The 22262-nt window shown below is 47.1% G+C and overlaps 1 protein-coding gene across 1 annotated transcript in view; it reads right to left on the bottom strand.

Moving 5' to 3' along the window:
* LOC141075947 (uncharacterized) overlaps positions 1 to 22262 on the bottom strand; it is a 148246-nt gene that overhangs the window by 73627 nt on the left and 52357 nt on the right. The window contains exon 2 of the mRNA XM_073563138.1: positions 4381 to 4515. Coding sequence (XP_073419239.1) covers positions 4381 to 4515 — 135 coding nt within the window. The remainder of the gene's footprint in view (positions 1 to 4380; positions 4516 to 22262) is intronic.

Raw genomic sequence — 22262 nt, 5'->3', positions numbered from 1 at the left:
ACAGTGGTATGGATAGTGGTGGACAGGTTTTCTAAGCTGGCTCATTTTGTACCCCTGTCCGCACTACGTCAGCTGAAACGTTGTCCAGGTTGTTTGTGCAGCATGTGCTCCGGTTGCATGGGGTACCCCTTAATGTGGTGTCTGATCGTGGTGTGCAGTTTGTGGCTAGGATTTGGCATGTTTTCTGCAAAAAATTAGGAATGTCTCTGTCCTTTTCGTCTGCATACCATCCTGAGAGCAATGGGCAGACAAAGCGCACTAACCAGTCCCTGGAACAGATCCTCAGGTGTCTAACCTCTGCTAGACAGAATGACTGGTGCGATGCACTGCCGTTGGCTGAATTTGCCTTCAATAGTCGGGTGAGTCAATCCACGGGTATGACTCCTTTTTTGATCAATTATGGGTTCAGTCCTCATTTTGGTGAGTTTTCTCGTCTGGACTCGGGGTGTCCCGGGGCTGAGGGCTCTGTTCAGCGATTACAGAATACGTGGGCAGAAGCTCAGCGGAGTATATCTAGGTCTCAGGGCAGGTATAAGTTTTTCGAGGACAGGAAACGAGCACCAGGGCCCACGTTTCAGGTTGGAGACAAGGTTTGGCTCTCCACACAAAACATTAAGTTGATGGTTCCTTCAGCTAAGTTGGAGCCCAAATTCATTGGCCCATACAAGATTGTGGAAAAAATTAATCCAGTGGTGTATAGGCTGTGCCTTCCACCCTTTTTCAAGATCCCTAACGTCTTCCACAAATCTCTACTGAAACCTTTTGAAGCAGTCCGGTGAGACTCCAAGTCCGCTGCTCCTCCTGTTTTGGTCGAGGTGCAGGTGGAGTAAGAGGTTGGTCATGTCGTAGATTCCAGGTTGGTACGGCGGTCGGTACTGTACCTGGTTCATTGGAAGGGGTATGGACCGGAAGACAGGTCCTGGGTACCGGCCTGGTTGATGCATGCTGATCGCCTGGTGCGGGCTTTCCATGCTAAGTACCCGGGCAAGCCTGGGGGTCCAGAGGCCCCCCATTGAGAGCGGGGTACTGTCATGATCTCAGTGCGGGTTTGACTCGCACACGTGGGGTTAATGTCTGGAACCAGTGCTGATGACTGGCATTTCTGGGGTTAAAGGTTGTGATCCCAATACAGGCTTACCTGCACACCTGGGGCTATGATTGTGGCCTCTCCCTGGTTCTGGGAGAGGCTTAGCCTCAGGACGCTCCCATCCCCATCAGTTATACTTTCGCCCTTGGCATTGTGTGGTGACCCCTGGGTGTGTTTGTGCTGTGTTCTGGTTGCTTGATTCTCTGTGTACGACTCAGTCTGTTCTCTGGATATTGCTTTGGATTCTGCTTGGTACCTTCTATGTCTGTTTGGTTTTGACTTCTGCTTGGCCCTGACTATCCGTTCTGTCTCATCCCTGGTACTTTACGGATATCTCTGTGTATGACCTCCGTTTTGCCTGACTCTGAGTAATTCTGTATAGTGTCCTGCCATCTCTGAAAGCAGCACGCTAAGCCCCACCCCCTTGCAGTCACATGACCGTAGGTCCTGTGACTACTTGCTAAACTTCAGCGTCCACAGGTCCTGTGTATCTGTACTTTCCAGCTGTACCTGACCCCGGCCCCCCCTACAGTGAGGGTGAGTCCCTGCTCAGCGGAGGCTGCACGCCGGCGCTGACAGGATCCCGACAAGTTGGAAGTGGATGAAATCCCCTTGTTTGTCCTGGCTGGTGACGAGGATGAGATGGTGATCAGTGATGCCAAGATTCCTGAACTGGGGGGTTTATGGGGGAAATTTTAGGACTGCTCAAATGCGGCATCTTACCTTAAAAGGAGCTTTCGAAAATGTGACCATGATAAATGGGGTTGCCCAAGAGCCAGGGGCTGACACCATGTATCTGTATTTTGCATTAAATGGAGAGCTGTTGTAGCGGGTCACTAAGCTGAGAGACAAACTGGTAGAGCAGTTGTTAATACTGGTGTAGCAGGCCAGATTAACCCCCCCCACCCAGAATATACCCGGAGTTAAAGTGGCCTAGACCAGATTATACTCCGGGTATATTCTGGCTAGGCCAAACTATACCTTGGGGTATAAATTGGCCGAGGCCAGTTTATACCCCTCTGGGCCAGAATATACCCCGGGTATATTCAATGTCGAGACAGGGATCCGGAAGAAGCACCATACCTAGGGGCCAGTCCTGAAGCCAGGGACGAGGATATCACAGTGGCAGAGACACTGTCACCGGCCCAGAAGCAACAGTCCCATGAGCTGCTTCAGCGGAACCAGGACCTGTTTGCGGAGCTGGCAGGTTGTACGAGGGTTGTGGAGCATGAAATCCTGAATGAATCACATGTGAGGGTGAACCAGAAGCAATATCAGATTCCAGAAGAACACCGTGAGGGGATCTCCAAGGAGGAGAGGAGAATGTTGAGCCTGGGCGTTATCAAGGAGTCAGTTGGCCCAGCCCTGTTGTTCTTGTGATTATGGAGAATGGAGGATGGCACATCTGTAACGATTATAGGAAGCTCAATGAGGTGTTTAAGTTGGATGCATAGCCAATGTCCCGGGTGGATGAGCTCATTGAGAGGCTAGGGTCGGCCAAATACATCACCACCCTGGACCTAACGAGGGAGTACTGGCAGATTCTCCTGTCCCCAAGGGCCAAGGAGAAGATGGCCTTCTCTACACCTGATAAATGCTTACATTATACCAGAATGCCGTTTGGTCTACAAGGATTTCACTAAGGAGTTTGTGCCCCAAACAGATGCCTCTGAAGTCAGTTTTGGAGCTGTGCTGTCCCAGGTAACAGATTAATAGATGGCGACGAACAGCCAGTCCTATACCTAAGTACGAAACTCTCCTCCTGTGAGAAGAATTATGCCATCGCAGACAAAGAGTGTTTGGCCCTCAAATGGGCGATTGACAGCCTGAGGTACTTCCTGCTGGGCTGTAAGTTCAGGCTAGTATCACATCATGCGCCCCTGATCTGGATGAGGGGAAGAATGCCCAGGTGACGAGATGGTTTTTAGCACTGCAGGATTTTAATTTTCATGTAGAGCACAGACCAGGGAAGCTGCATGGGAACGCAGATGCCCTGTCCAGACTCCTCTGCTTATCCAGTGAAGGTGTGAAAACCCCTGGCTTTGGGCAGAGGGGGGAATATGTGACAGTCACTGGTAATGTAATAGAGGGGAGATATGTTTCACTACGCCTAATCGCGTCAGTGATATAAAACCCTGAGTGTTATTTCCTCCACCACAGTAAGTGTTGCGAGGGGTAAGTTATGATATGGGCTGGCTTTAGGGGGACATTAAGAAAACCATGTATCATTTCCTTAACACTTCATAAATATATGCTACTTCGTTTTGGTATGTCACATAAAATCCCAATAAAAAACATTTGTATGTCAAAAAAAAGTCAAAAAATGTGGAAATGTTTACGGGGTATGAGTACTTTTTCAAGGTGCTGTATACACAGTGGGTACGGAAAGCATTCAGACCCCCTTTAAATTTTTCACTCTCTTTCATTGCAGCCATTTGGTAAATTCAAAAAAGTTTAATTTATTAAAAAAAACAAAAACTGAAATATCACTTGGTCATAAGAATTCAGACCCTTTACTCAGTATTGAGTAGAAGCACCTTGAGCTAGTACAGCCATGAGTCTCCTTGGCAATGATGCAACAAGTGCCTTAAGCACTCTATCATTAGTATATTCACCAGTATTGCCTGTGTTGTAGGATATATGCAAAGTGCTATACAGTACAAATCCATATTACAAATTATTTTTTGTCATCTGATACATGCTTTCCAAACCGTGGGCTGCATGTATCAGTCACTGGCTGTAGTATCACAGCCATGTATGTTGGTCTCTTAAACACTGAGGAACTTCAGAGACAAACATGCTTTTAATGGCCGTGTATAGGCAGAGATTTGCTAGTCACTGCCAGTGGGTGGGGATAAGTCGCCAAGGAGCCGGTCTGTACGACTTGTCACCCGCGCTGCTTGGTGCCCGGCGGCTATTAAAAGCATACCTATATCTGTGATCGTACAGCCAGTTGCTGATACATGCTGCCCACAGTTTGGGTAGCATGTATCAGCTGACATGTTCCCATTACAATCAAGACTGATTATTTCACATAAGTGAAGTGCTTGCATATGCTCAAAGAACAGTGAAAAAATAAAGGTATGAGAAATTAACAGAAACTGATGATTAAAAGCAATTCAATTTCTAATATTTTGATGGCCATTTGGATGTTTTTGGCCTTGATCAACCATTCTCGAATTATTGGTCTGGGTATTGTTGACTAATACATTTAAAATGATTTTTTTTTAAATTCTCTGTTCCTGTTACTTTCTGAAATTTAGTAATCTCTATGTGTCTCATGTTATACTCACCCTCCAAACTTGTCTGTTATGTCTTTCCTTGTGGTTCTTCCATATGACTTTGGCCTGGTCCTAGAATGTGGCAGTTCAGACTTTGTATCGCATTTTTCTGTACCGTCAGTTGGAGTCATGTCATCCTTTGTAGAACTGATAAGAAGAAAACAATTTTGGGTACTCTTTAGAAAATTCCCAATTTTATAAAACATTTGGTTTGTCTATGATCATAAAAAAGTTTTTTTTCTAGAAATAATACACTTCTGTATGGATGGGATGTGTCTAGTATTGCAGCTCAGCCCAATTCTATGATTCTATGATTAATTCATGTCAAAGGTGATTAGCTGCAATAGCTGACACAGTCCTTGGACTACTGCTAGACAGGGGCATAATGGTCATGGTCATAGGGGGTGTGACCACCAGCCTGTGGAGGAAGGAGGCATGTTGATGCAAGCAGTATTTCAAGTTCCATGTGAATTCTCAGTTGAAATGTATTGAGGAGCAGAGAGCCACCATCTCCCTGCTCTGCTATTCCTAGACAAGTCATTAGTTTATCAGAGCCAGCAGCTGACATAGGAATCTCATCGCAGGCGGCATATGACATCACTGCATTCCACCCAACTATGCCGGCCATGGAAGAGGAGGAGAATCTGGTTTAGTGTGAAAACAAAGACAAGTGATAAGAATCTTTTTTTATGTCTATTTGAACAGCTTTTGTATGGTGTACATTATCACAGTATTAGAGACAGGGCAGGGATATTATTATAGTGTTGGTGTGGCGCCCCCAGGAGTATGGTCGCCACAGTGGCATTAACTTTCTCCTAGTGTGTGTGATGTCATGCTTGGAAGCAATAAAGGGTCCCTATGTCAGGTAAATACAATACACAGCACGGTTCCCACTCCAGGCCAGCAGAGGGATCTCTGAACCAAAACTGGGGGAGGAGCTGCTTTCTGGGGGCCGGGAAGGGGAAGTTAGTCAGTTTGTGTGAGGAGGGCGAAGTGTGTGGACGAGAGAAGAGCTGGAGGATTGAGCAGAGTTCAGGCTCACTTCTAGCGTAGCGCATGGTCCGGAGTCCGGTCTCCGAGGTTGTATGAATACTGATGCTCCTGCAGCAGAAATCGGAGGAATAGGAAGCTGTAAATGCTCTGTTCCCACATAAGACTCGGAGGCACAACAGCAATGTGTGAGCCAGAAGAAGGAGGCTACAGCTGTCTGCCATACAAGGGGGTTCTAAAAGAGAGCAAGCAAGAGGAACTTCAGTTTCAGTGTAACTCAGTACTGCATGTACCTCAGATAAGCGCTAGAAAGGAGACTACACAACCCATCTGCATAGAGAGATTCCTAAGTTGCTTCCAGACTGGCCAACTCCTGTTCCATCTGTAATCTGGATCCTGGACTGCACTTGCAAAGCAAAGTAAAGGTAACAGAAACTGCACACTGTTGTGTCATTGCCTTCTTCCTGCAACCCCTTCAGCACTGCTACAGTACATCTCTGTGCCTAACACTGCATCCTCTTCCTCAACACCTATTACTACTACAGCTCTACCTGTGGGGAGCTATTATATCTTGCTGCCTTATACCATCTGTCCCAGAGGATCTGCCTGCAGCGTCGGCTTAACCCCTTCATTCCCGAGCACCACAGGTGGCGTCATGTATTATCCACTTATAAACTTTAATCAGCCACGTTTCACCCCTTTTACATGGACGCCCAGGGCCACGGACCGGGTCACTGCTACTGTGACACTTCCCTCTGAGATACCGGCCCGGTACCGAGTACCCCATTGCCCTGGCGGGCGATACATTGGCGCTATAATGGGGAACATTATTTACGATGTTTGAGCCAGGAGGAGGACAATTTTGGGTACATAATTATTATAGGTGGCTGAATAGGGGACATTATTACTATACAGTCAAGGCCAAAAGTGTTGGCACCCTTTAAATTGTTTCATAAAATTAAGCATTTTTCCCAGGAAAGTATAGCAATTACACGCTTTGTTATACACATTTACTGTATTTCCTTTGTGTTTATTGGAACAGAAAGAAACAGAGAAAAAAAGGCAAATTGGACATAATTTCACACAAAACCCCAACAATGGGCTGGACAAAGCTGTTGGCACCTTTCCAAAATTGTGAGTAAGCAACTTCGTTTCAAGCATGTGATGCTCAGTCAAACTCACCTGTGGCAAGTAACAAGTGTAATATGTAAATCACACCCGAAAACAAATAAAAAGAGAAGTTGACTCAATTCTTGCATTGTGTGTCTGTGTGTGCCACGCTAAGTGTGGAGAACAGAAAGTGGAGAAGAGAACTGTCTTTAGAACAAAAATGTTGAACAATATCAGCAGAATCTGAAGATTACAAATCTGTCTCCAGAGATCTTGATGCTTCATTGTCTACGGTGCACAGCATAATCAAAAAGAAACCATAATCAAAAAGTGTAAGTGAGGCGTACTTGAGAGGTTGCCTATCATCTGCAATCTCCTATATTAAAGGGGTGACTTCGGGGGAGGATAATGAAATGGAACAATGACTGAGGGACTCAGAGGTAGTGTCAGAATCCTGTCAGCGTCGGCAACTGCCACGGCTGAGCAGGGTGACTTACCGACACTGCGGGAGAGCACGGGGCCCAATACGGTAGTGAAGGTTTAAGCAGACAGGACCTGAGGCACGGAAGATAGTAAGGAGTACCAGGACCTACCATCATGTGACTGCAGGGGGTGGGGCTTAGCATCCTACTACTGCAGATGATGTAATGTACCTACTGCAGGAATACTGTAGTAGAGGAGAGGAAAACGCAGGTCAGACAAGCAGAGGTCATACATGAGAGGGCGGTGCGGTACCAAAGGGACAGGCAGAACTCGTAACAGGGACAGAACCGGATTAAAACTAAACAAGCAACAAGTTATCAGGCACAAGGCACAAGGCACACGTACACAAGAGGTCAACTAACTCAGCTGAGGGCAGGAGTATAACTGACACCGGACCTAGGTCCAGTGAGCATTAAATAGCCACCCTCTGCCAGTGAGAGGCAGAAACAATTAACCCCCTGTCTGACCAGGACGGGCCAAAGTGAAACCCCATCCTGGATCAAGATAGTACCCTCCTCTCAATGGGGGGCCACTGGACCCCCAGGTCTCTCAGGATACTTTGTGTGAAAGGCCCGGACCAACCGATCCGCATGAACCGATCGAGTAGGAACCCACGACCGTTCTTCAGGACCGTAGCCTTTCCAATGTACCAGATATTAAAGGGCACGACGGACCAACCTAGAGTCGACAATTCGTTCCACCTCGTACTCAGACTGCCCGTCTACCAAAACCGGTGGCGGGGAAGCTGATGATCCCTCCCCACCGGACATCACAGGTTTCAAAAGGGCCCTATGGAAAACATTGGGGATCCGTAGAGATGGCGGGAGACGCAACCGAAAAGCCACCGGGTTAACCGCTTCGGTAATTTCATAGGGACCTATAAACTTAGGTCCAAGCTTCGCAGAGGGGGACCTTGAGCCTTATATTCTTGGTAGATAAACATACCTTATCCCCAATCTGAAACACCGGTCCCGTGGATCGTTTTTTGTCTGCAAAAAATTTAAATTTATCCTGGGCCTTCATAATGTTACTCTGGACCTCCCGCCACACCTGCCCCAACCGCTGGATAGTCTCATCCGCCCCACGACACCCAGAGTTCAAATGGGAAAATTCTCCAAAATGAGGATGAAACCCATAGTTTCAGAAAAAGGGAGATGTACCCGTAGACTGGTTAATGCAGTTGTTAAACGCAAACTCGGCCAACGGTAACACAGAACACCAATCATCCTGTCGGGCTGAGGTCAAGCAACGCAGAATTTGCTCCAGAGACTGATTGGTCCGCTTGGTCTGCCCATTAGTCTATGGATGATAAGCGGATGAAAAGGACAGACCAATACCCAACCTTCATTTCATAGAAAATTACAAAAAGCCCTCCAAAATCTGGAAACAAAGTCCTCTATCAGACACCACATTCAAGGGTACCCCATGCAACCGCACCACATGCTCAACAAACAATCTGGACAATGTTTCCGCATTAGGTAGAGCTGACAAAGGTACGAAATGTGCCTGCTTACTAAACCTGTCCACCACAACCCAAACGACGGTATTACCCTTGGAGGGGGGAAGGTTGGTGATGAAATCCATGGACAAATGAGTCTATGGTCTCTCAGGAATTGGCAGTAGTACCAATTCCCTGGCCGGCCGGTTATGGGGGGTTTTTGCACGGGCACAAACATCACATGCAGACACATATTCCTGTTATGAATGAGTCACCGTAGGAGGCAAAAACAGAAATACTAGCTAAGTCCAGAAAACCAGAGAAGTTGGCAGCTACCGGATTGCAGACCCCTGAACCTATCAACAACAACTAGCAGTAGCCGTGGGGGGTTCCTACGGTGCCCTAGACCCCTCGATCACAGCCGGAGAACTACATAGCCTAAAGACAGAAAGGGAAATCTAAACTGCCCCAGAGCAGACCCCAAAGCAATAGGCAGCCCCCAACATATAATGACGGTGAAGCAAGATGAAAAAACACTCACACAGATAGAAAGATAGGCTGAGCAAACGATGGGGCCCAAGCTAACTACATAGGACAGGATAGAAAAGCTGCTGTCTGTAATCCGCCAAAACCCTATCAAAACAAGAGCCAACAGCTGATAGGGAAAAAAGCCCTGAAGACGATAGGCTTCAAAAAGACTATATCAGTACTCAGGTATTTTCTGAAGACAGAGCAAAAAGGAATTCAGCTCACCCCAGCAGGGAATGGCAGAAATCCAGAAAAACAAGGAAAAAACAAAACCAAAACACAAATGCAAAAAGCAGCGCAGAAAACTTAGCTTTTGAGGAGCAGGAATCAGACTGGGCTCCTAGAATCCCTCAGAGAGATCACCAGCAAGGCAGAAGGGCGTCGGCTGCCTTATATCCAGTCAGCAATTCCCGTCACCCAGTCATCATCATCCTGCCCAGATGCTTGGTAATCAGCCTCTCTACCTTCCTTCACCAGAAGAGGGAGTTCATCAGACCTCAATGGTGAAGGGGAAAATGAACTCACAACAGTACCTCCCCCTTGAGGAGGGGTCACCGAACCCTCATCCACGCCACCAGGGCGATCAGGGTGAGCCCGATGAAAGGCACGCACCAATCTTTTGGCATGAATATCAGAGGCAGAGACCCAGGAATTATCCTCCTGACCATAACCCTTCCACTTAACCAAATACTGGAGTCTCCGTCTAGCCAGACGGGAATCCAGTATCTTCTCTACCTCATATTCCATGTTACCTTCAACCAATACAGGGTCCGGAGGTGCCACCCCAGGAACTACTGGTTCAACAAACCTCTTCAACAAGGACTTATGAAACACATTATGGATTTTAAATGTGACAGGAAGAGCCAAATGAAAAGAGACCGGATCAATAATCTCCAAAATCTTGTAAGGTCCAATAAATCTAGGCTTAAACTTAGGAGAAGCCACCTTCATAGCGATATTTTTTGATGATAACCAAACCATATCACCAACCTTAAACTGGGGACCAATGGTCCTATGTCGGTTGGAAAACCGCTGGGCCTTTTCCTGGGAGAGAGAGAACTTATCCACCACTTGGTCCCAGATCTGGTGCATTCTCTCCACCACAGTGTCAACACCTGGGCAGGCAGAAGGCTCTACCTGCCCTGAAGAAAATCGAGGATGAAACCCAAAGTTACAAAAAAAGGTGACATCAAAGTGGCAGAACTAGCTCTATTATTTAAAGCAAATTCGGCCAAGGGCAAAAATGAAACCCAATCATCCTGATCAGCGGAAATAAAACATCTCAAATACGACTCCAAGGTCTGGTTTGTTCTCTCCATCTGCCCATTGGTCTGAGGGTGAAAAGCAGAAGAAAAGGACAACTGAATTCCCAGCTTGGAACAGAAAGTCCTCCAAAATCTAGACACAAACTGAAATCCTCTGTCAGATACAATGTTCTCAGGAATCCTGTGCAAGCGAACCACCTGTTGCAAAAACAGGGGCACCAACTCAGAAGAAGATGGCAACTTAGGGAGTGGTACAAGATGAACCATCTTAGAGAACCTATCACAAATCACCCAAATAACAGTCATTCTCTGAGAGACAGGCATATCAGAGAAGAAATCCATTGAAATATGGGTCCATGGCCTCCTGGGGACCGGCAAAGGCATCAACCACCCACTAGAGCGAGAACAAGGTTTAGACCGGGAGCAAGTCCCACAGGACTGCACAAAATTCCTGACATCACGAGACAAGGCGGGCCACCAAAAAGACCGACTCACCAGATCTCTAGTACCAAAAATACCTGGATGACCAGCCAATGCAGAGCAATGAACTCCAGACATCACTCTCTTCTTCCACTGGTCAGGAACATACAACTTCCCACTGGGACAACGCTCAGGTTTGTCCTCCTGGAACTCTTCCAGAGCACGTCTCAAATCGGGCGAGATGGCAGAAAGAACAACCCCTTCGCCTAAGATGGTAGCAGGCTTGGTCACCACAGGAGAATCAGCAAAGAAGCTCCTAGAGAGAGCGTCAGCCTTGACATTCTTAGTGCCAGGAAGAAAAGAGACCACAAAATCAAAACGTGTAAAAAACAAGGCCCACCTAGCCTGTCTAGGGTTCAAGTGTTTGGCCAACTCCAGATAAATCAAATTCTTGTGGTCAGTGAGGACCACGACTTGATGTTTAGCTCCCTCCAGCCAATGTCTCCACCCTCAAATGCCCAGTTCCCGATTCCCCACATCATAGTTACGTTCAGATGGAGAGAACTTTCGGGAAAAGAAAGCACAGGGATTCATTTTAGATGTTACAGGATCCTTTTGGGACAAAACAGCTCCTGCACCAATCTCAGAAGCGTCCACCTCTACCTGGAATGGGAGTGAGACATCAGGTTGCCGCAAAACCGGGGCAGAAGTGAATCTTCGCTTCAGCTCCTGAAAGGAAGAAACAGCCTCCGGAGACCAATTCAACACATCAGCACCCTTCTTAGTCAGATCAGTCAATGGCTTGGCAATACTAGAAAATTTTGCTATAAATTTCCGATAAAAATTAGCAAAACCAAAAAACTTCTGGAGGGCCTTCAAAGAAGTGGGCTGAACCCAATCATAAATGGCCTGTACCTTGGCCGGGTCCATTTCAATAGTTGACGGAGACAAAATAAATCCCAAAAAAGAAATCCTCTGTACCCCAAAAAGGCATTTCGATCCTTTGACATACAGGGAATTCTCCCTCAAGGTCCGGAACACAGTCCGAACATGTTCCACATGAGAATCCCAATCCTTGGAGAAGATCAAAATATCATCCAGATAGATAATCAAAAATGTATCCTCAAAGTCTCGGAAAATATCGTTCATGAAGCACTGGAAGACAGAAAGGGCATTAGTGAGCCCAAAAGGCATCACCAGGTACTCAAAATGTCCCTCCGGAGTATTAAACGCCGTCTTCCATTCATCCCCATGCTTAATGCGGATAAGATTATACGCCCCCCTGAGGTCAAGCTTGGTAAACCAGCAAGCACCTTTAACTCTGGAGAATAGATCCAAAATCAGGGGTAACGGATACTGATATTTAATAGTAATTTTGTTGAGGGCACGATAATCAATACAAGGCCTTAATGAACCATCCTTTTTGGCCACGAAAAAAACCCCAGCACCTAAGGGTGAAGAGGATGGTCTAATATGACCCTTCTCCAACGCCTCCTTAATATAGGATCGCATAGCCTCGTGCTCGGGTACAGATAAATTGAAGAGCCGACCCTTGGGAAATTTACACCCCGGGCTCAGTTCAATTGCACAGTCATAACTCCTATGAGGAGGCAAAGACGCAGACTCATTCTCACTAAATACATCATAAAAATCCGCCAAATAGTCAGGAACATCATGCAACTGAGGAGAGGTGGAAAAAACCGGAGCCTCACTAAGGGCACACCGACAACCCCAACTCACCACAGACAGATTTCCAATCCAAAACTGGATTATGAATTTGCAACCAGGGAAACCCCAGAACATGGTATCATGCAAATTATGCAACACCAAAAATCTGCAATTTTCTTGATGGTCTGGGGCGACCCGCATTACCACCTGGGTCCAAAACTGAGGTTTATTTTTCGCCAAAGAAGTAGCATCAATCCCCCTCAAAGGGATAGGTGTCCGCAGAGGTGTCATCGGAAATCCACAACGTTTAGCAAAATCCAAGTCCATTAGGGTCAGGGCTGCTCCCGAATCCACAAAAGCCTTGGCGGAAAATGTGGACAGGGAGCAGATCAGAGTAATTGCCAGAAGAAACTTAGGTTGAACACCACCCACAGAAAACGTGTGTGCAAAACGTTTCTCTCGTTTAGGACAGACAGAAATAATATGCGAGGCATCTCCACAAAAAAAACACAGCTTATTACGCCTTCTGAACTCCTGACGTTGCTCCCTGGACAAAACTCAATCACATTGCATAGGTTCAGACACTTGTTCAACAGGTGGCAACACCTCTCGAGCAGTCCTGTGTTCACGTAAACGCCGATCAACCTGAATGGCTCATGACATAGAATCGTCAAGACCAGAGGGAACAGGAAATCCCACCATAGTATCTTTTACGGCTTCTGACAAACCCTTCCGAAAGAGAGCTGCCAAGGCATTATCATTCCAGGTAGTAAGGACCGCCCACTTTTGGAATTTTTGACAGTACAATTCTGCAGAATCTCGACCCTGGCTCAATGCCAACAGGGTCTTTTCAGCCTGATCAATAGCATTAGGTTCGTCATACAACAACCCCAAGGCTTGAAAAAAATGCGTTCACATTAGCCAGAATAGGATCATCTGGTTTCAAAGAAAACGCCCAATCCTGGGGATTGCCACGCAGCAAAGAGATGACAATTTTAATCTGCTGCACGGAGCTCCCTGACGAGTTAGGCTTCAAGGCAAAAAATAATTTACAATTATTTTTGAAATTCAAAAATTTAGACCGATCCCCAAAAAACACATCAGGAGTAGGGATCTTTGGTTCAGCAGCATGTGAATGAGCAAGGTAGGCGGAAATTCCCCACACTTCCACAGTGAGCTGCTCCACACGATCAGACAATTGCTTTATCTCCATTGAGAGAAAAAAAATTCCCCCTACGGCCTCAGAGATATAGAGGAAAAAATATACACACTTTTTTTTTTTTTTTACACAATTCTTTCCTGCTATTGAGTACCCTAGGATCTGCGGTATGGCTGGTGATTCTGTTATGAATGAGTCACCGTAGGAGGCAAAAACAGAAATACTAGCTAAGTCCAGAAAACCAGAGAAGTTGGCAGCTATCGGATTGCAGACCCCTGAACCTATCAACAACAACTAGCAGTAGCCGTGGGGGGTTCCTACGGTGCCCTAGACCCCTCGATCACAGCCGGAGAACTACATAGCCTAAAGACAGAAAGGGAAATCTAAACTGCCCCAGAGCAGACCCCAAAGCAATAGGCAGCCCCCAACATATGACGGTGAAGCAAGATGAAAAAACACTCACACAGATAGAAAGATAGCTTGGGCCCCATCGTTTGCTCAGCCTAACTACATAGGACAGGATAGAAAAGCTGCTGTCTGTAATCCGCCAAAACCCTATCAAAACAAGAGCCAACAGCTGATAGGGAAAAAAGCCCTGAAGACGCTAGGCTTCAAAAAGACTATATCAGTACTCAGGTATTTTCTGAAGACAGAGCAAAAAGGAATTCAGCTCACCCCAGCAGGGAATGGCAGAAATCCAGAAAAACAAGGAAAAAACAAAACCAAAACACAAATGCAAAAAGCAGCACAGAAAACTTAGCTTTTGAGGAGCAGGAATCAGACTGGGCTCCTAGAATCCCTCAGAGAGATCACCAGCAAGGCAGAAGGGCGTCGGCTGCCTTATATCCAGTCAGCATTTCCCATCACCCAGTCATCATCATCCTGCCCAGATGCTTGGTAATCAGCCTCACTACCTTCCTTCACCAGAAGAGGGAGTTCATCAGACCTCAATGGTGAAGGGGAAAATGAACTCACAACATATTCCCCAACATCAGAGGCTAAAGAAGACTACCAGAATACTCTAGCAATGGCCTTCCGGGTAGCCGAGATCCCTGGATGTCCACCCAGAACTGAGTCATGGAACTCCCGGAGGACCTTGAGACGAAACTGTGCTGGCACAAAAAGTTTATCCACCGGCTTAGCCGGAGGTGCAAGAGACTGCACTTCCCGAATCTCCTGTTCCAACATATTAGAAACAACTGCCACCACCACCCCAGGCTGAAGAATGGAGGATGGAGGTTCGGGGGGGGACACCGGATCTAGACTGCGTGACAAGGCATCAGCTCTGACATTTTTGGATCCTGGCCGAAAAGTGATCGAGAAGTTGAATCGGGAAAAATAAAGTGACCATCTAGCCTGTCTGGGAGTCAAACTTTTAGCTGACTCAATGTAAGCTAGGTTTTTGTGGTACGTAATTACGGTTATAGGATAGACAGCCCCCTCCAAAAAATGCCTCCATTCTTCAAAGGCCGACTTTACGGCCAGAAGTTCTCGATTCCCAACATCATAGTTTCTCTCCGCAGGGGAGAATTTCTTCGAGAAAAAGGCGCAAGGTCTCAAATTGGTCAAAGTGGCGGGTCCCTGGGACAATACCGCCCCCACCCCCACCTCTGAGGCATCCACCTCAACAATAAATGGTTCAGACGGGTCCGGTTGAATAAGAACCGGAGCAGACATTAAACATGTTTTTAAAAACTGAAACGCCGCTATCGCTGCGGCTGACCAATTCTTGATATCGGCCCTCTTTTGAGTCATGTCTGTGAGGGGTTTAACCACCTGTGAGAACCCCCTTATAAATTTACGATAATAATTGGCGAATCCTAGGAAACGCTGCAGAGCCTTCAAATCACAAGGTTAAACCCACTCGACAATGGCCTGCACCTTATTAGGATCCATGCGATACCCTTCAGCAGACACAATGAATCCCAGAAAAGACAGTTCTTGAACAAAAAATAAACATTTCTCTAGTTTAGCAAAGAGACAGTTCTCCCAAAGCCTTTGGAGAACTGCCCGAATATGACCAATGTGAGCCTGTTTATCAGGAGAGTAGATCAATATGTCATTCAAATACACCACCATAAAATGTCCAATAAAATCAGAGAACACGTGATTTATGAAATTTTGGAAGACTGCTGGAGCATTGGTCAGACCGAAAGGCATGACCAAATTTTCAAACAACCCTTCAGTAGTGAGAAAAGCAGTTTTCCACTCATCTCCTTCCCGGACTCGGATAAGGTTATACGCTCCCCGTAGATCTAATTTAGAAAACCACTTAGCTCCGGACAACTGGTTGTATAAATCAGGAATAAGTGGGAGGGGATACGTATTTCTCACAGTTATCTTATTTAACTCACGAAAATGGGCGTAAAACACCGTCTTTTTCTTTACGAAAAAGAACCCTGCCGCCACAGGAGAAACAGAAGGACGAATGTGTCCCTTACGGAGACTCTCGGAAATGTATTCCTTCATCGCAGCCCATTCTGGACCTGAAAGGTTATACAAGCGGACCTTGGGCAATTTAGCACCTGGAACCAGGTCAATGGCACAATCATATGGGCAGTGTGGTGGTAAAACCTCAGACTCCTTTTCGGAAAAAACATCCGTATAGTCTTTTAGGTACTCCGGAATACCTTCCAGACCCATGGACGACACAGACACAGTTACAAGACATTTTACAGAACAATAGGGACCCCATTTAACAATGTCCGGAGATTCCCAATTAATCACAGGATTATTTAACTGTAACCAGGGGAACCCCAACACCAGTCCCGCAGGCAGGTTGTCCATAACAAAACATGAAATATGTTCCTGGTGCAAGGAACTCACTTTAAGGAGAAACTCTTCTGTACGAAATATGACATCATTCTTAGCCAGTGGTGTATTGTCAATGGCAACAACGTGAATAGGAGTCTCCAACCTAACTGTCCCTAACTTACACCTGGACACCAAGTCAGAGTCAATAAAGTTCAACGACGATCCACAATCCACGAAAGCAGAAGTGGTTGTGGAGACACTCCCACAACAAAGTTCCACTTGTAACAACATTTTAGAAAATGGAGAAAAGGGTACCTGAGAGCCTGGGTGACCTCCACGACAATCAAGCGGGCTCAGTCGCTTGCAGGTTGGTGGATCAGAAGGGCAATCCTTTTTCCAATGTCCGGAATCCCCACAGAAAAAACAGCACTTTCCCAAGCGCCGTTGTCTCTTTCCTTTCTCCTTGAAGTCGATGGTTCCCATCTCCATGGTTTCCAATGTAAGGCTGGCTCCCCTTCCTTGAGAAAATAATGGGGTTTCAACCTACATCACTCCCCTGGCCCGTAGCCTGTGATCCATTCGGACGGCTTGTGTCATAGCCTCCTCCAGGGAATCAGGCAGAGGGTGGAGAGCCAAGGCATCTTTCAGATGTTCAGACAGGCCTCTACGGTATAAACCCTGCAGGGCGGCATCATTCCAGCAGACGTCAGCAGCCCAGCATCTGAACTCTGAGCAGAACCACTCGGCTGAGTGCTTCCCCTGACACACACTCATCACCCTGTCCTCAGCCATATGCATCCAATCAGGCTCATCATAAATATGCCCCAAGGCCTCAAAAAATGCATCCTCAGTCATACGCTCAGGGGCAGTGGTAGGAAGGGAGAAAGCCCAAGCCTGGGGAGCTCCCCTTAACAGAGACATAATGACCCCTATGTAGTGAAACCTCCACCAGGGGGAGCTGGTGAGGGAAGAGAGGTTATACGCTAAGAGCAGCAACCCTGAGCAACAGCACAGGTGCCACAGGTGACGAGAGAGAATAGTCAGACGAACCGAGTCAGAAACTAACAGGAGCAGACGTACCAGAAGGAGCAGCAATACACGTAGTCAAAATACCAAAGCCGAGAGTCAGAAAGCCAGAACATGAGCACAGGGTCCAAAACGTGAGACGAAATACGTGGTCGGGGTACAAGCCAGGGAGTCAGATGCCAGAGAGGGAACGTAACAGCAGAAACAAATACCAAGAGATGGGGTCAGAAATCAGTCCGGGTCATACACGTGAATATCAGTCCAAGGCAGGAGGATCACCAGGGTACAAGGGTCAGCGGCTCTAAACTGCAAGCTTGAGCTATCACTAACACTGGTCAGCAGGCTGTGAGGGATTGAAATAGCCCAGCTAGCTCCAGAACGAGGCTGAGGAGATTAACCCCCGCATGACCAGTCCGGAGTGAAGACAGCAGAAGATAAACTCCGGACTGGACCATGACACCCTACTCTCTGACTTTCATCCCCCGAAGAGTGTGGTCTCAATGAAAAAAAAAGCTTACAGCCCTCCTTGAACACTTTGAATTCCCTTCTATCTCCAGAAAAAGTATCCGGTAACTTAACCGGAGATTCAGGGGAAATTACTGTAACCTCCCGAGCCCCTGATGATAAAACCCCCTGCACAGTGTCAGTGATCAGCTGCTGAGACTGAGCCAGGGCTAGTTGTTCCCCCAGGAGTCTCTGAGACATCTGAGTCAGGTGCTTTACCTGCTCAGAAAGAGTGTGCATAGGATCCATTACACACACAGGAGAAGGGGAGCAGAGAAAAAAAAATGGTAACGTCAGTTATAATGTCAGGATCCTGTCAGCGTCGGCAACTGCCACGGCTGAGCAGGGTGACTTACCCACACTGCGGAAGAGCACGGGGCCCAATACGGTAGTGAAGGTTTAAGCAGACAGGACCTGAGGCACGGAAAATAGTAAGGAGTACCAGGACCTACCATCATGTGACTGCAGGGGGCGGGGCTTAGCGTCCTACTACTGCAGATGATGTAATGTACCTACTGCAGGAATACTGTAGTAGAGAAGAGGAAAATGCAGGTCAGACAAGCAGAGGTCATACACGAGAGGGCAGTGCGGCACCAAAGGGACGAGCAGAGAATAGTCAAGTCACAAGCAGAGAGTCATACACGAGAGGGTGGTGTGGTACAAGAAGGACAGGCAGAACTCGTAACAGGGACAGAACCGGATCAAAACCGAACAAGCAACAAGTTATCATGCACAAGGCACACGTACACAAGAGGTCAACTAACTCAGCCAAGGGCAGGAGTATAACTCACCTAGGTCCAGTGAGCATTAAATACCCACCCTCTGCCAGTGAGAGGCAGAAACAATTAACCCCCTGTCTGACCAGGACGGGCCAAAGCGAAACCCCTTCGTGGATCATGACAGGTAGCTTATATCTAATTAGACTACCAAGAACAGGGTTGCATGGTTGACTTTCCATAGGTCATACGCCCAGTAATGGATACCAAGTCTAATCGCAAATTATTTTTCACCCATCAGTCCTACCTCGATTTGAGAAACCAGGCAAGTAAATTTTTAGCCTTTTTGGTATGCCAACATAACACATCTAACACTATACTTCAAATTCAGAAACCAGACAATTCAATAGCAACCTCAACTGAAGATATACTTCACTGTTTTTCTGCCTATTATAATACATTATATACTTCTGGGGGTGGTCCTGGTGTCCCAGAATGTCTGGACTATTTATCAGATATAAAATTCCCCACGTTAGACTCTACTCAGAGAGCCATTTTGGACGCTGATTTTACTATAGAAGAAATAGAAGGTGCTATGATGTACTGTATATGGCCTCTGGGAAGGATCCTGGACCGAGTGGGTTTCCTATTGAGCTATACATAAAGTATAAAGATATATTGGCACCACTTCTCTTAGAGGTGTTTCCAGGGATATGGGGGGGTGTATGCCGGGTTCCTTTTATGAAGCAAATATTATTGTACTTAAAAAAGAAGGGAAGGACCTCTTTGAGTGTGGATCAAACCACCCCACTGGTAAATGTAGATTATAACATTTTCACTAAGATTCTGGCCAATAGACTGAACTCGGTTATATTGGATCTCATACACCCTGACCAAACTGGCTTCATGCCTGGCAAGAGCACTTCCATTAATATTAGGTGCATCCAGTCGGTGGTTCAATATAGTTCTTTGGTGTCGGACCCACTAGACCCACTCACATGCAGAACCGCTGCTGCGATGCCAGGGGTAGACCCTTAAGGAACACTGTACCCTGTTAACAATCACAGGGTGCAGCAGACAGTTGCTGACTGCACAGAGTGTGCACAGAGCTGGCACTGGTGGACGCCACTAACCAGCCTAAGCTTAGAGCTGGAAAGCGCACTATCTGCGCATGGCGCCGCTCTGACAGACGCTACGGTAAGGCGGTACCGAGGTGCCGTATGCTGAATGGCGCCCTCAGGCGCTAATATGCAAGAGGAGCTGAGAGCGCTGTGGTGCTAAGCAGTGCCATTACTCAGTGCTGACTCTAAAACCCTAAACCCTACAGACATGCGTATCAAAGGGAGGTGAATCATAATGAGTAATTCACCAGTCTCAGACATCCATCATCATACACAACTTTAGCAACAAGTCTCAATATTTGCGCATGGCCGGAAGGCCATGCGAACATTTTATAGCTGCAGCCTTCGGAGCAGCAATAGGACCTGAGCATGTGACCTCCGACCTCCAATGAGATGTCGTCCCATGGGCATGCTCAGTAGGGGAAAAGCAGGACTTAGTCCTGGGAGCGTCTGCTTGCTGCTGACTCACGCATGATACAATAGCAGAGCCAGAAGGAGCAACCAGACACCTAGCATTAGCCTGAGCAAGGTGCTGGGACTGACGTCTCTGCTGAGCAGTCTCCTCTCCGGCTGGAGAAAAATGGGAGACAGCAGAAGGCAAAGCTCGAGTTCCCTCCTGTGCAGAAGCAGGAACCCGATGCCTAACAGGCCTTTATGCCAATGACAGGGTGATATTTATGGACAAAACAGAGGAGACACTGCCATACGTAATTGATACCATTGATAAATTCAGTAAATGCTCAGGTCTATATATTAAAGGGAATCTGTCACGTCATTTTTGCCCTATGAGATGCGGCCACCGCCATTAGGGGCTTATCTACAGCATTCTGTAATGCTGTAGATAAGCCCCCGATGTAACCTGAAAGATAAGAAAATGAGTTATACTATACTCACCGGGGGGCGCGGTCCAGTCCGATTGGGTGTCGCGGTCCGGGTCCGGCGCCTTCCATCTTCTAGCGATGACGTCCACTTCCTTGCATCCTGTCACGCCTCTTCGCAGGCGTAATTCTCTGCCCTGTTGAGGGCAGAGCAGAGTATTGCAGTGCGCAGGCGCCGGGAAAGGTCAGAGAGGTCCGGCACCTGCGCACTGCAGTACTTTACTCTGCCCTCAACAGAGCAGAGATTTACGCCTGCACAGAAGCCGCAACAGAAGCAAGGAGAAGGACATCATCACTTGATAAAGTGCAGCGAAACGCGTGTCGGTGGCGGCAGGCTAGGGTCCAGTTGGGCATATTATGGGTAAGCATTATGTTTGTATGATTTAATATATCCCAGCTTATTTTGGTGCACATGCTGGTATAAAATATATAACATTAACCCTATAATTATGCTTATATTTCTGGCACTGTAGCACTTTATATATTTTTGATTGGTGACTAGAGTTGAGCGAAACGGGTCGAAAAATTTCAAAAGTCGCCGACTTTTGGCAAAGTCGGGTTTCATGAAACGAAACCCGACCCTAGGATGAGGTCGGCCACGAGGTCGGCGACTTACGCACCAAAGTCGCGTTTCAAAAGTTTGTTTTGCGCTCTTTCAGCCAATCAGGATCCACGGACACTGTGGGCAACGTGATGACATAGGCACGGGTCACCACCATCTTTCAGAAGGGCATGCAATTGATTGGCTTGCTTTGGTGGGCGTCACAGGGGGTATAAAAGGGCGTGCACGCGACCGCCATCTTACTTCTGCCGATCTCAGTATAGGGAGAGGTTGCTGCTGATTCTGTAGGGAGAGCGTTAGGCAGGGAAGAAGACAAAAAAACTGCTTCTGCTGCTAGCGATTTGGCCTGCACAACACACCAGTCACTGTGTGTGCAGTGCAAGGGGAGGCTATATAGTGGTGTATCAGTGGTGTTGGTTGTTGGGCTGCCTTTTAAGGCTTCCTGACAGGCTGGCATTGCTGTTTACCCACTGCTCTGCAAACTGCTTTTTTAAAAGCAATCCAATCTCCCTTATCCTCTAGTCACTTTTGTCACAGCTGTGCCATCGAGCCTGTGACATAGCGCTCAGATATCAGTGGGCCTCACACAATCCAAAAGTGTCCAGTGTCCAAAAGTGTGTGCAGAGATTCAAAATCTCCCTTATCCTCTAGTCACTTTGGTCACAGCTGTGCCATCGAGCCTGTCACATAGCGCTCAGATATTCATTGGGCCTCACACAATCCAAAAGTGTCCAGTGTCCAAAAGTGTGTGCAGAGATTCAAAATCTCCCTTATCCTCTAGTCACTTTGGTCACAGCTGTGCCATCGAGCCTGTCACATAGCGCTCAGATATTCATTGGGCCTCACACAATCCAAAAGTGTCCAGTGTCCAAAAGTGTGTGCAGAGATTCAAAATCTCCCTTATCCTCTAGTCACTTTGGTCACAGCTGTGCCATCGAGCCTGTCACATAGCGCTCAGATATTCATTGGGCCTCACACAATCCAAAAGTGTCCAGTGTCCAAAAGTGTGTGCAGAGATTCAAAATCTCCCTTATCCTCTAGTCACTTTGGTCACAGCTGTGCCATCGAGCCTGTGACATAGCGCTCAGATATTCATTGGGCCTCACACAATCCAAAAGTGTCCAGTGTCCAAAAGTGTGTGCAGAGATTCAAAATCTCCCTTATCCTCTAGTCACTTTGGTCACAGCTGTGCCATCGAGCCTGTGACATAGCGCTCAGATATTCATTGGGCCTCACACAATCCAAAAGTGTCCAGTGTCCAAAAGTGTGTGC

This window comes from Dendrobates tinctorius, unplaced genomic scaffold (assembly GCF_039654945.1).
Source record: "Dendrobates tinctorius isolate UK_male_01 unplaced genomic scaffold, ASM3965494v1 ptg000382l, whole genome shotgun sequence".
Taxonomy (NCBI): Eukaryota; Metazoa; Chordata; class Amphibia; order Anura; family Dendrobatidae; genus Dendrobates; species Dendrobates tinctorius.
The sequence above is the reverse complement of the archived record's forward strand: the minus strand, read 5'-3'. Positions and strand labels throughout refer to the sequence as shown.